This window comes from Eupeodes corollae, chromosome 1 (assembly GCF_945859685.1).
Source record: "Eupeodes corollae chromosome 1, idEupCoro1.1, whole genome shotgun sequence".
In the NCBI taxonomy this organism is placed as follows: domain Eukaryota; kingdom Metazoa; phylum Arthropoda; class Insecta; order Diptera; family Syrphidae; genus Eupeodes; species Eupeodes corollae.
Genome location: NC_079147.1, coordinates 203,545,078 through 203,560,568, shown reverse-complemented (window position 1 = coordinate 203,560,568; position 15,491 = coordinate 203,545,078). Strand labels below are relative to the sequence as shown.

Below are 15,491 nucleotides of genomic sequence, written 5' to 3'. Positions count from 1 at the left end.
ATTTTGAGAAAAATCGAAATTATAGTTTTTTTTTTATAAAAAATAAAACCTAAAAAAACATTATTCAAAGTTTATAAAATATGAATTTCGACCCAAAATTTTTTTAAAAAACTTGAAATTATGGCGTCAAACTTATTTGATCTTATAAGAAATATTGTTTTTAACATTCGGTAAAATTTTAAGAAAAATCGAATTCACAGTTTTTTTTTACAAAAAAAAAAAACTTTAAAGAAAGTTTAAGAAAAGTTGGTAAAAATTGATTTTCGATTCAAATATCTTTTCAAAACTTTGAGATATAGGGTTAAAACTACTTTTATTTTGTAAAAATATTGCTGTCAACATTAAGTAACATTTTTAGAAAAATCTAATTGGCTGTAAAAACCTAAAAAAAAAACAATACTAAAACTTGGTAAAAATTTACTTCCGAGTCAAATAGCTTTTTTAAAATTTAAAAATATTGTCTTTAAACTTTTTTATTTCGCAGAAAATATTGTTTTCGATATTCAGTAATTTCTCAATAAAAATCCAACAGTCCGTTTGTTCATACAAAAATAAAATTAATAAAAAATAGTACGCAAATTTGGTTAAAACTGTTGTTCTGTTCTTGATATCTCTCAAATAAATTTCATTCATCCAATAAAAAAAAAAAAAAAAAAAAAAAAAATTCATCCAATTTGTAAAAAATTAAGACATGATACTAAAATTGATAAAAATTTGTTTTCGACTAAAAATCTATTTAACAAAACAAGGATTTTTAAACTTAACTATTTCTTTATATGATAAATTTTGTGGGTAGGTTTAAAATTTTTAAGAATATTTTAACTGACAACTTTTTTAACCCAACACGAAGACCTACAAACTTTTAAGCAAGAAAAATCGACACACAGGATGGGAAGTTATCAGTGTGGGTCACATCGCAGCCTTTTTAACTTCCCATAGAAAGTTATTGTAATTGGTCAAATTTGTCAAATTGAAAATTTTGACATTTCTCGACGTTTCATGGTCCCTAGAGTCCGAACGTTCATACCATACGTTCGCGACGTTTTTTTCGTCTTCCATAGCTCAAGAACCAGAAGAGATATCAACTTCAAATAAATTTTGTTATACAGATAATAAGGTAGAAAGATGCAGAAAGGGCTCTCAAGAAAAGTGCGTGGGTGGTTTTTTTACCATAGCAGTTTGAAAAAAAGGTGAAAATTTTGGTTAACCCTAAATATCTTACGAACCAAAAACGCTAGAGGCTTGAATTAAATTTTATATAATATATTGTAACGTGATATCAAAAAATTATATTTTTGAAAAAAAAATCCATTTAACGGTGTTTTTTATAAATCAAAAAAACTGAAAAAAAAATTTGTCACCTCCGAAATTTTACGACTTAAATTTGATTTCATCTCCAAAACAACTTTGTGCGACGAAGAATAATGTTTTTGACATCTGAAATTTGAGAAAAATCGAATAGACAGTTTTTTTTTTATAAAAAATAAAAATCTAAAAAAAAACTTTACTCAAAGTTGCTAAAAATTGAATATCGATTCAAATATCTTTTCAAAAACTTGAAATTTAGGATTCAAACTCATATTATCTTATAAGAACTATTATTTTCAATATTAGTACAAATTTTGAGAAAAATCGAATTGACAGTTTTTTTTAACAAAAAATAAAAACCTAAAAAAATTTATAAATGTTGGTAAATATATTTTCAAAAATTGTAGATATTGGCTTTAATCTAATTTTATCTTATAAGAAATATTGTTTTCAACATTCGATAAAATGTTGAAAAAAAATCGAATTGACAGTTTTTTAACAAAAAATAAAACTCTAAAAAAAAACAATACTAAAACTTGGTAAAAATTTACTTTCGACTCAAATAGCTTTTCAAAAATTAAAAATATTGAATTCAAACTTATTTTATTTCACAAAAAATATTGTTTTCGATATTCAGTAATTTTTATATAAAAATACAACTGTCCGTTTTAAAAAAAAAAAATAAAATCTACAAAAAATAGTACGCAAATTTGGTAAAAATTGCATCGCATCCCAGCCTCCATTTTTTATTAGTTTTTAAGAACTTGTCAAAACAAACTCTTTTTTCCGAAGTTCTAAATATGATTTGCAAAGTTTATTGTTTAGGGAAATAGAAGAACAAATAATTTACAAAAGAACAAAACTTTTCAATTTTCAGAACAGACTTTGAATTTTGCAAATTTGCGTTTGGCGAAACGCACTTCGCAAAATTTTAAAGTGAAAAATGAAAAGTGTTTGGTGAAACAGGGCCCTGTTGCTAAAAATAAATAACTTGCGTTTCATACCAGCGTTTGATACATGTTTATTGAGATATGAGAATAATGGTAGGGCAATTGTACATGTATATATTTGTTTGTTTTAAAAATCGGAAAATTGAAAAAAGTTTAATATGGTTATTGTATTTGTATTTATTACATATTATTTAGTCTTGCACAGTAAGATACAATATCTTTTAAGGTAGAACAAGCTTCAGTCTTACAATTGGTTTACATGAAATGAATTAATACTAAATTTTAAACAAGATAACTTGAATTATAGAAAAGGTGGGTAACTCGATGTCATCAACTAGTTTATGCAAAGTCTTATTATTTTTTATTGAGATTACAATTTATTTTAAAACAATGGAAAGACCTTTATTAAGTCAGCCAATTTCAGTTCTTTTAGTTTGTGCGAAACATCGCCGATTCAACGTCAAATCCCACTTTGAATTTTAATGTTGGTAATAAGTTAGTTGTGCGTCGCACAGTTTGACTGCCACCATAAATGTAACAAAATTTGGGCTATGTTTGTGGTCTATACACGTGCTAAACCAGTCAACACGTCAGTCCTATGGTGAGTCGTTATTTTTTTTGTTAATCTAAAGTTTATTTTTATTTATTCATTTTAGACTTTGATTTGTTAAAATGTAGATTGTTGATATTCGAAATAACAAAAAAAAAACATTAGAACTGATTTTAATCTCAAATTTCGTTCCAAAGTTACCCAACTTTTTTATAATCACCCTTTAGTTCAGCTCTAGTTGGACAGCAAAGTATATTATAATAGAAGGTTACAATTTATAACGAGTGACCACACAAAAATTATTTTTTTTTTCGAAAAATTTAAAAATTATGTGTAGATTTAATTTTGTATAAAATATAAATTTCATTAAGACTCAACTCATGCCAAAGAATAAAGAAAACATTTTAGCCGTCTTGTATTGACAAATCAATATCAGTCAGCAGATATTAACAATATTGAGGTGTACATAGTGTTTAAAACCTGAAAAAAAGTGGTCAGTTAGGGAAGGCGAAAAACAAATGATTGTTGGCAGTAAACTTGAGGGTGTGTTGGTTGATATTTGCTCTATGTAATACTAAGTCTTCACTTGACCTTTTGTAACATTGTTCCCATTCTCTTTTTTGTAATCTTTACAATAATTTTTAGCAAAATTAAGAAATATGTCGAAAATGAAGACATTTCAAACAAACAAAGAAATAAGGAATCAAATGAGATATGCTATCCTTTCTAGATAACCTTATTCGGTACATTGGTTCTAGTAGAAAATTCCATTTCAAAGTGATTTGATCAGAAATCATCAAATAAGTATGACATTACATTTTTATTTTTACCCACAAATAAACATTATGATTGATTTAATAACTTGATCGTAAAAGAATGCGCATACAAATTCAAAACTGAAATACAATCTTAGCCTATTAACCCATGGTTTCATGAATATTTCAATTCAAATGAAAAACGAAAGTTTAAATTCAATATGCAAAATAAATCGAAGCAAAGACTCCCATGATGCAAAATTTAAGAAATAAATTCAAGGTAATATATATTTGTGAACGCAGCGTTTTGTTGGTATTTATGCGCTATTAATAGATGACCAATAAAACTTGCCTGTAAATCAAACCTAATACCAGAATTAAAGATACAATCTTTGTAGATATTATTATATGTATGAAGATTATTTACCTACTTCCATTTTGTTATTCCATATATCACTTCAACCAAAACTTTTCACACTTGTTGAATTTCTTTGGTAGAACCATACATTATGATTCTGACATGTTAATCAAAAATGGAAAATTATGAGTATGAGCAATGCAATTTCAGGCCAAGGAATAATGTTGTGTTGACTCTTAGAGAGGCATTTTAAATCGTCAGGATTCTTTTTAAATAAACTGTGTTCAACTTACCATCATAGTTATCATTACTCACATCTGTTTCTCTACTATTTCATGCCTGAAAAATTTTGTCATGTTGCATAAAATTGAAAAACCAAAAAAAGAAAATTCTATTGAAATAAAAAAAATCCAACATTGAATATTTCTTAAGAAATTTATCTTAAAATCTAGTTTCAAGGATTTATATTCAACCAAAAATCAAACCAAAAAGAGAGAAAATACAAACTTATGATAAACTTTTACTGCATACACCCGCTTACTCAAAAACTTTCTTTCTTTCGACTTTATATCCTCATGTCCTTTTTATAGTTATAATACATATGTACATATGTACATATATGGTTACATATACTCGTATGTTTAAAATAATAAAATAAGTTTGAGGAACATTTTTACTCAAATATATATTTATCTGACAGGTTTCGTGGATACGAAAAAGAGACCTACATATCTTAACAGTTGGTATTCTAACATACACGAATGACCAAAGATTTCAGTCGTTGCATACAGAAGGATCGGATGAATGGACTTTAAGGATATCATCTCCACAGCCAAGAGATTCTGGAACGTATGAGTGTCAGGTTTCAACAGAACCAAAAATAAGTCAAGGCTTTCGACTAAATGTTGTTGGTAAGTTTAAAAAGTTTTTTTTTTCATAAATAAAGTTTTAGAAAATTGAAAACAAGACATTTCTGTAGGTATCCATGGGGCTCAAAATTATTTTAATTTTAAACCTAACCTGTGTTGGGAGAGGAATAGAACTTTAACTTTTTCAGTGGGAAGTTGAAAGCTTGAATCTCAATTTTTATAACCGTGACACAAATATTGTTTACAATTATGCGAAAAAGATAATCTCCATAAAAAAAAAAAACATTCTTCTTAAAGTACCTTAAAAATTATTCATTTAGAGAGAATGCATTTTCCTCTTGTGTTGGAAAAGCAAAAATGAAACATATTATAACTGTTATACCCCAACATTTTGTTGGTCAAAAAACAAACAAAACAAAAGAAAACTAAGGGCCGAGGGATAAATCAGTTCAGAATCGATACAATTATATACTTTTCCATCATCAGAGAACAAGGAAATCTCCGTTGTCATTGCATTGGAGGATTAAAACCAAAGGAGTTAACTTTTTTCTCCTGTCATTTTTTTTATAAATGTGTGTGTATATAGCATCTATCCTGAAAAACCTTTGGGATTGAAGAGCACAATATAATGAACATCGGTGGAGTGATTTAAGAAAAGATTTATTAAAACGTCATTGTCTGTCTTTTTTTGTGTTTGTTATTTTGTTCGTTTTGTTTGAGCATAGTACCTATACTTATTTTATAACACAGATACATATCTAGTTTTTAATATCGAAAGAAATAAAGGATGAAAGGATAATAGAGCTGAGCTTTAAAATTGATGACTTGAGTAATTTGTTTCAGATCGCCCTTTTTTATCACAGATGGATTAAAAGGATAAGAGAAGACTATTTGATAGTCATCGGTAGTCAATGGTAAATGAAGAAAATAAAAATTAAGCCAAATGAAAGAGGAATGACGGAAATATACATATATATATGTGTTATCAGTCCTTTTTAATTGAAAAGGTTTCTTTTTTAGATTAGTGAAATCTTAAATAAAAACAGAAAATAATTGGTCATAAGTAATCTATCTTTGAAATGTAGGTAGGTACATAAATCCAAGCATATAATTCGAAAATATTTTGTAAAATTGCTCGTATCATTTTTTCAGTTTTCAATTTAATTTCCAACATCTTTGTATGACAATTTTCTTCTTATTACCTGAATAGTTGAAGTTCTAAAACTTCAAAATATTTTCAATAAAAAATAATTACGAAAAAATTAATGCCAATTTAAATACTTTGGCATTTTTGTATGACCAAATAAGGGGGATTCATGTAAAACACTGTTTTTATTCTAAATATGTTTTTGTTTGTGAATATATATTTTTTTTAGAAATACTAAGGCAGCTTTGATTACAACTCTAGAGTTGAAACGCAATTTGAAATTGACAAAAGCTGTCAATGCAAGGAGTTATTATTATGTTAATGCAAGGAGTTATTATTATTATTATTATTATTATTATTATTATTATGTATTTATCAAGTGAAAAAAAACGGGGTTAAACTTCAACGATTAAAGGATAATGAATGATTATAAATGAATCAAAATTGAAGTTATTAGAAAGAGTTACAAAAAACCATATTTACGTGATTGTATACTCATTCTTTTTTCTAACTTCATATTAAGAAGATACTATTTCTATTGTATATGCAGGTTATCCATTTTGTGGTTTCAAAAGTAAACGTAAATAAAACACATATAAATTATTTTTGTCATGATATTTCTTTTTCACTGTAAAGTTTGAACGTTGACATTGTGTTTGAAACAATACTTTATTTAAATGAACACCACGCGATTCGATTCCTTTGAGATAATTTTCGACCACTTTTTGACACATAGTGGGCGGTATATCAGCCATAACTTGACGAAGGTTGGTTTTGAGTGCTCAAGAGTTAAAGATTTTTCTGCATAAATAGAGTCTTTCGCGTTGCCCCACAAAACATAGTCCAGCGGTGTAAAACTGTATGATCTCTGTGGCTAGTTGGTATCGCCACGACGAGAAATTACATGGCCAGGAAATGTCTTTTTGCCACAAAGTCCCATATTATCCCGGGTTGTGTGGCATGTTGCAACTTCTTGTTGAAACCACATATTCTTCAATAACAGGCAAAAACAATCGATAATCATATAACCATAATGCTTCGAATTGACGGTGACAGTTGTTTTCGAAGAAATAAGGGTCTATCAACCTCCGGATGAACGAGCGCACAAAACAGTGACTTTTTGTGGATATAATGGCCACTTGAAAATTCTCAGAACCCCAAATACGAACATTTTAGTTAGAATATATCCACCGAGTGAGAAATTGGCTTCGTCGCTGGAGAAAATTTTGTTCGAAAAATCGCCATCCACCGCCTATGGTACAAGCACCCATTCGACGTATCTAAGAGGTTGTGGCTGTAGTTTTTATGTGAGCTGGGCTTAATATGGTTGTAGGTGTAGATTCAAATGTCATTAGACAGTCCGAACCAAATAAAGTTACAAAATTCCAATTTTACTTCGGAGCGGCATAAACATGATTTCATTAATATCAAAATAAGAAATTAAAAAAATTAATATTTCTTTATCAACTTCTATAATCTTGCTCTTCAGGAGTTATGACAATCTTAAGTTGGAAATCTCAAGTTTAAAGCATCAACTTTGGTTGAATACAAAATCAAGAGTTGAAAATAAAATTCCTTAAGTTATGTTCACCTTTGCTGAACAAAATCTTACTAAAATCGGAAGTTTTTATCTAAAATACATTTTCAACAGTATTTTAGAAGCTTTTAATGTATTGACTTAAGTTGTTAAAAATGGCGAGTGCTTTAAATGTACCAACAAAATACAATTTGTTTTGATGCTGTGTCCCAAAATTTTCTATCTCAAAATAGTGTTTCCTTAAAAAGTATAGTTTTTTTTATAGAATTCTGTTCTTTGACTTTGAGTTATCAATTTTGTAGGTGAACGTAAATTGTAGGAACAAAAATTGATTTTCTTTGAACCACCCTAATGTACCAACATACCAACTACCTTCAACTTTTGATTATGTTCAGTTAAATATCACTTAATCTTCATTCTTTACAAACATCCTTGCAACATTTCCTTTCTCCTCATCGTACACATAAATACGAGCAGAAATTTCACGTAAATTCATTCTTGCGCGTGCACTTTTAGTGCTTTTTAAGGTGTTTTTTTTATAAGGAGCTACGTACTCATATGATGCAGTTTGATCCTTGTTCAATTATGCCCATACCTATTTATATACGTATGTATACATACATATAAGTTTGTATGTATAAATACGTTTGTAAAAATATTTGTTCTACAAAAGGTAAAACCATAAATTCACCAGCTCTACTCTTTACCATCATTATTTAATAAAAGTTTACAAAATTTTATATTCCCTTTTTCCTTCCCCCTTTTCTGTTTTAATTTTGTTGTTTTTGTTTGCACTTGTTCATTTTTATTTTTTATTTATTTTTGTTGATAGTATCACGTGCGAAAATCCTTGGCAACTCAGAACTTTTTATAAAAAGTGGCAGTGATATAAATCTGACATGCCTGGCGATGCAATCACCAATACCGCCGTCATTTATTTATTGGTACAAAGGAAAACGTGTCATGAATTATTCTCAACGTGGTGGCATCAACGTTATAACAGAACGACAGACTCGGACGAGTAAATTATTGATAGCAAAGGCAACGCCAGCTGATTCTGGCAACTATACCTGTTCGCCGAGTAGTTCAGGTAAGTGTAAAATAAAAATATGTTGTTGGTAGTTTTATTTTTGTTACTTTTATTTTTCTTAAGAAAGATAGAGAAATTTGTGACAGAAAAGTGGGGCCAAAGCCTCCACCGCGCCAGCACGCTACGATATGGAAATGCATATGACATTAAACTTTATGAAAAATATGTTCCACACATGTTCATGGAGGAAATAATGTTATTTTTCTTAATGTCGGTGTCAAAGAGAGTGGATGTCCTTTGTTTTGACATTGAAATATTAGAAATTAAATCATTATCCTTTGCATTAGTATACCATTCATGTGTAGAATAAATAATAAGTGGGATGTAGGGAAAGTTTCTAGTGGTACATCACAGACAAATAGAAGAATATTTCTCAAGGAATAACTGCTCGTTCTTCCCAATTTAGGTAGTAATAAAATGAACTTATAACGAACTTTTATATACGGCTTAGGTACTCTACTTTTATATGGTTTGAACTACGTACCCCTTTAATGTTATAAAAATGAACAGAGTTGTTATTAGAGAATTGTAACAATATTCAACGAAACTCTTAAGTACATAAAAGAAAAAGTTGTTTCACATTTAGATACACTCTTATATTCTCGCAACTATGTCTCTTTGACAAACAGGGGGTTGTTGTGTGCAAAATAATCATTTGAGCTAACAAGAAATGAATATGAATTCTTCAACCTCCACTTAAACAATTCAATCGTAATACTAGCATTTCTTGCAATGTCGATATACCCTTGTGCCCAACTTAATCGTACTGTGAAGTACAGAGATTCGTTTTTTAAACGTGCTATGCGAATGTCGAATGACTAACAGTGCTCCATCTTTTTTTGAAACCTTTGGGCCTTAAAATCTAATTTGACAAAGTCTTATATAGAAAAAAGGGCAATTGCATTTAATCTGTATTTCTTAGAGAGTTTTAACAGCGCGGTCACTTTTTAATATGTTTAATAAAATAAATTGAAAACGTAGCTAAATATAAAAATGTGGCTTAAGAGACTATATTAAAGTTAATCTTCTCCTAAAGTAGATAACATTTTAAACTCCGACACAAAAAACTAAATCAAACCTTATTAACTTTTAACTCAAAGTTACTTAAGATGGCGCCGCCGCAGTCCTGTGTGAACTAGGGACTCACCCAACAAACTCCTTCTAGTATGGTCGCTAGATAGATTATTTCAGTTGCTCACTCCAAGTTGGGTGAGTTCTCGACTTAAGGTGCTTTCATTCGCTTTGAGCTTTTGTCATAGTCCAAGATTCTGCACATTTAAAGGAGGGCGTAAATGATTAGGGTCCTTTATTGCGACACTTTAATTGCTTGGCCTCAATTACTTTCTTCTTTTGATCTCAGCGCTGGTTTTATTTTTTGCTATAACTTATTGATTATTAAATTTAAAACAAAATGAATGAAACTTAAGAGGAAATTATAACAACACTGCTCTTAACACATTCCCAATCCAACTACCTTTTATCACTTGGATTTATAGAAATGTCCTTTTCTATAGAGCTTCCTTAACCCGCATTCTCACATAGTCACAAGTCACAACATTTACGCGATGTTCTATTTATTCTACATACACACCACGGCTGCCACCTTCTTCTAATAATATAAGGGAGATATTTAAGCTTCTTGGCTTCGTGATATTGCAGAAGAGGGCTTATTGTGTGAAACAATAAATCACCTAGAATAACTGGGTCAGTAATACTAAACCAAAATGTAGACCACATAGTTATTCCCTCTGTAAGGATGATGGGTGTTCTGTGCATGTGTTTGTTTGTATGTTGTATATTCGCTCGTTGTGGAGTGTATCATGAAGCACACAAAGCAGCTACATACTAAAACAAATAGTAATCCTACTAACATTCAAATGAATAGGTGAAATGTATACTATGTAAGAGGTACATACAGTAAACACGGGAATCCTTTTTTCGTCCTGTTTTTATTCGTATTTATATTTTTTATTTTCCAAATAAAGTGTGTTTTGTTGCCCTACAATATAAGCTCTACCATTGTTGACTTCTCTCTAACTAAGCAAAAGTCTAAGAGAAGAGAAAACGAGATAAAGGTATATACTCGTACATGTGTATATAAATACTTGACGTGTGTTTTTTTATTTTTATTTTTTTCAAATGTACCTACTTTACCCACTTTTCATAAAACTAAAAAGGACAAGGTACATTTGAAGTGGCATACACTAGACACATAAAGGTAAAGACATGTATACCTATAGGAACGTACCTGCGCATATGTGAAGAGATCCTTGTTATCTTAACTTAAGTAAGTTTATACATTTTGTCAACATGGAATGTTTCTTTGCTGACAACGACGACAACGAAGACTACAAATGCTAAGGCTGCGGCGATGACACGAAAGGAACGTGATTCTGCGTTCGGAGGATTTTATCTTTGATGTAGGTACCTATCTACTTACCCACAAAGCGACACAAGCTCTCTGAGATTTCTTATTCAGCTTATATGAGCTCGTTTAATATTCAGATTTTGTCACTTAAGGTTTACTTTTCTTGGCATCTAGGAAATGTTTGAAAAAAAAAAATTAATTAAATTGCAACTAAAAAGGGTTCAAACAAGTCCTTTCTTCCTTCTTTTTGAGTATACTAAAATCACTTCATCTGCTGATCGCTACAATATTGACTTTCAAAGAAGTTACATTATAGAAAACATTCATTCCCAGCAGTATTCATGTTATCCTTTAACTTTATCTAGATTTAATAGTCTATACTCAAAATCACTTAACATACATACATACATATTGAATATCCTAATCAATTCAAGTTCTTTTGAAAATGTACTATTTTCAATGTTGAAATTGTATCCTTAAACTTTTCATTACATAGTCCTTTTTTCATTCTCAGATTCAATGTGTATGTGTATTGCTCCAATGACCTTGTCGGTAGATTTAGAAAAAGTAACCTTCAAAAGCCCATTTGAATGTATGTAACATAAAAAAAACATTGCTGACATTGAAATTCTATCTCTTTCTTTTTTTGAAAATTCACCTTTTCAATGACGGCCGAATGCCGATGGATGCAAAGGATCTAGGAAACTTCACCTGGTGATAAAATGTTGAACAAACTTCCACCATCCCTTCTAGGACATCGGCAAATAGTATAGAAAAAAAAACTACAAAAACGCCAACTAGTATAGTCGTGTTGAGCACACACATACATTCAGCATGCCTGCAACTAAAGAATATTCACATATTCTTATTCATAAAGAAACAACATTTTTGTTCACAACATTACATTCACGTTACGTTTGTCCTGTAAAAGCGAGCTCTTCCTTTTTTGTCCTTAGAAATAATTTTTATTTTTATTTTTGTAATTTTTTGAAAAGAGATACGAGAAAAACTAAAGTAACTTTGCTTATTCTGCGATGAATGGAAAATTCTGCACATAAAACAACACAGAAACTAGCTATCGAGGAAAAAAAAGAAAATGAAAAAGAAAAGAGAACCCGATGTTTCTGCTGATGCAGCGAATGAAAATGAAAAATATCCTTTTGAAAATAGAAATTAAGTGGTTCACTTTTTTACACATGTAAAAATAATTTAATTTTTGTTTTTTTAATTTTTTAGTAAACTTGTTTCTGCTCTTAAACTTTTGTTTGTAGCTTTTTTTTTTAAATTTTATTTGTGTATATTTTTACGTGCAGATTCGGACAGCGTTGTGGTGCATGTTATAAACGGCGAACATCCTGCCGCAATGCAGCATGGCAACAGTACTACTACAACAACAACAAGTACTACCAACAATTTTGCATCATCATTGCATTGTTACCGAAAACGAAAACTGACGCTGGCAGCGTCGACTTTCACCTCCATCAGCAGCACCAAAACATTCGTACATCATGCAATTACTACATTACGATTGTTCCTGGTGGATGATTGCGTCATAAGTTGGATGATGTTTGTGTTATGTCTGCCATCGTCAATAGGATATTTTTGGTCCTTTAGGTGATTAATAATGTAAGAGAAACGAGGACTAATTTAAAATATTGATTTTTGTCAATAACAAAACAAAAATGGAAGTAAAAAAGTAAAGAGATTTTGGAGTCTATAATTTTTAAGAAAATAAAATGTGATTTTTTGAACGACTATTAATTAGATTTAAGAATAATAATAATAATAATTGTTAAGTTATGTAAGTAAATTAAAAAATCGTTATGAGTAAGAATACATATGTCTATTATGTTCCTATTTTGGTTTTTATAATAATATGTTTTGGTTTAGGAGAATCTAATTTACAGATTAGCTAAATTTTAATCAACCTTTTTTAAGGTCTTAGAATTTTACTAGTTTAGCAATTTTCTAAATAAATCATCAAAGTACTGGGACCTATTTCTCCAAACACTTTTTACTTTTCTCTTTAAAAATTTGCCAACAAACATTATTCTGCAATTTAAAGTTGCCAAGTGTTTCACAAAATTTGCAAAGTAAAAAGACTTTTGTATTTTTGAGACTTTATTTGAAAAGTGAAAATCAAAAGTTAGTATTTCATCAATTTAAAATACAACTTTGTAATTATTTCGTTTCTTGAAAAGTTGCAAAGTAAATTACAGCAAATTGATCTACATAAGAAATTTTCCATGAGGAAAAAATTGAGAGGCCATGTCTGAACAATTTTATGCCCAGCGAATGTTGTTGAGAGAAATTCATCAATAATAATATTCGACACTCGATAAACTATTTTGTACATTTCTGTTTCCAATTTCAGACAACACTTATTCAATATTACTTTCCGTTACTCGAAAACTTTCTTTTGTCGAAGAATCATTTCAAATATCGAAGTTAATTATTTGTTTTACTACTTTTTGGTCCCTAATTTTACCTTCCTCATTTTATTAACAACACCTTTTCAAAAGAAACGATTTTATGCTTTAAACTGTCAAATAGAATTAAAAGGTGGTTACGATGTTGACGGATTAAAAAAACTGTACAAAATCAGACTTTTTTGAAATTGAGATTAATCAACGCGTTAAACCTTAAATTCATACTTCATATTCTTTGGTAAACTTGCCAAAATGAAAAAAAAACCGATGTCCATTATCTTGTTAACAATTGAATCCTTCTCCATTTCCAAAACGATTCATAATTTTTTTTATCAGTTTTTGACAATTTTTCGAAACAAACTTTTATTTGCAAATAAACATTTCTTTTTACATATTTTTTCAAAATTCTAAATATAATTTTCAAACTTTATTGAAAAACAAACGGTTTGCAAAATAACAAAACTTTTCTCTTTAATGAAAAGACTTTGCACTTTGAAAATCTGAGTTTGGTGAAACATATTTTGCGAAGTAAAAGTGCAAACTTGCAATGTAAAAAGTGTGTGTCGAAACAGGGCTCGGGTCATTCTAGGAATTTTATCTTTTACTAACTAAAAATGTTGCATCTGAGAACGTCTAAACAAAATGACAGTTTTAGCCAATTACTAAATTGCAATTACATGATTTTATATTTGGTATAATGTTAAAAAGATGGTTTGATTCTAAAATTGTTTGAAATCAGAAAATCATAAATTAGACTTAGTAACCTCCTAAAATGGACTTAATTTTTTACTAAATTGCTTATAAGTTATCATTTACTTAACATCTGATGAAATTACTGTGGGAAAAACTAGAAAAAAATAGATCCTGAAAGTTAATTTTGAACAGCAATAATATAAATTTTGATGATAATAATTGGGGGCAACGATAGTCAAAAAGTCTAGCAAAAGAAAAAGAGGTTTTCGCTAATAAGGTTCTAACCTTACAGACTGTTTTTTACAAACCCCACTTTCAAAGGAAACACAAAGAATAAAAAGCAACGAAAAAAATCATTTTTGGCAGCATCTAGTGTATTTTGTAAAGAATCTCTAGTTTTCACACAAAAATTAATCTAAACTCTTAAATAAGAACATTTTGTTTATAAATCCTAAGTAATGATTAAAAAAAGCTTCCATTAAAAAAAAATACTATTTTAATAGTGTTAGAAAATTTGCAAAGCATATTCACAAAATAATTATTACATTTTTTAATTTAACTTCAAGTAAATTAACAGGTATTTTCCACTTCTGTATAGAAACAACATAAGCAAATTGAAAAAGGACACTATTCAATAAAATTAAATTTTACAATAAACACCGGTGTATCATAATTTTTAATGAAGTAACAATTTTTTTTGTCAATAATAATAAAAAAAAACAACAATAAAAAACGAATGCACCTAGTGAATTTATTTAATAACAAAAATAAACTTAAACAATAAATAAAATATATTAAAAAATAAATCAGTCAATGGAAGAAAACACTAATAATAGTTTTAAATTTACCAATTCATGTTCACGGAGAGTGGAAATGCATTTATGTATCTATATTGTAAAAACAGTATATTTTTTTGTATTCATATGTTACTCAATTATTTTCAAAACAAAAATAAATATTGTAAATAAAATTTAAGAAAAACATGAATTTTTCTTATGATGCAATTAAAAACTAGTGTACATCAAATTTAAACCAACAAAAATCTATTAATTGTAAGAAATTCGGGCAAGGCTTTAGTTATTTAAACAAACAAAATAATAATAATAAAACCATATTTACTATGTACCTATATTCAATTATTTAAGTTTGATATGAATGTATATGAAAAAAAAATAATTTTTAAGAAAATAAAACAAAAGAGTGAAAAGGTCAATAAAAATAAGACAAAATGAATATATGTCACGAATGTTTCAATAAATTCTATCGTAAGAAGGATATTAAATCATTTTAAGGTAAGTTTCTTAACAGAAGAAAAATAATTCAACTAAAAGAATACTTCAGTTTAATTCCAAATATTGTATTCTGTATCCTTATAATGAATTTCCACTGCCTTAAAGACAAAATATTTATTTGAATTCTAGAGTTAACGCCTAAGTC

General features: G+C 28.8%; 1 protein-coding gene across 1 annotated transcript in view; it reads left to right on the top strand.

Moving 5' to 3' along the window:
* The window catches only part of LOC129938383 (limbic system-associated membrane protein-like), a 54,825-nt gene extending 39,559 nt beyond the window's left edge, over positions 1 to 15,266 (top strand). The window contains exons 4-6 of the mRNA XM_056045910.1: positions 4,622 to 4,832; positions 8,307 to 8,564; positions 12,246 to 15,266. Of these exons, the coding sequence (XP_055901885.1) occupies positions 4,622 to 4,832; positions 8,307 to 8,564; positions 12,246 to 12,550 (774 nt within the window). The 3' untranslated portion in view covers positions 12,551 to 15,266. The remainder of the gene's footprint in view (positions 1 to 4,621; positions 4,833 to 8,306; positions 8,565 to 12,245) is intronic.
* Positions 15,267 to 15,491: the final 225 nt, after the last annotated feature.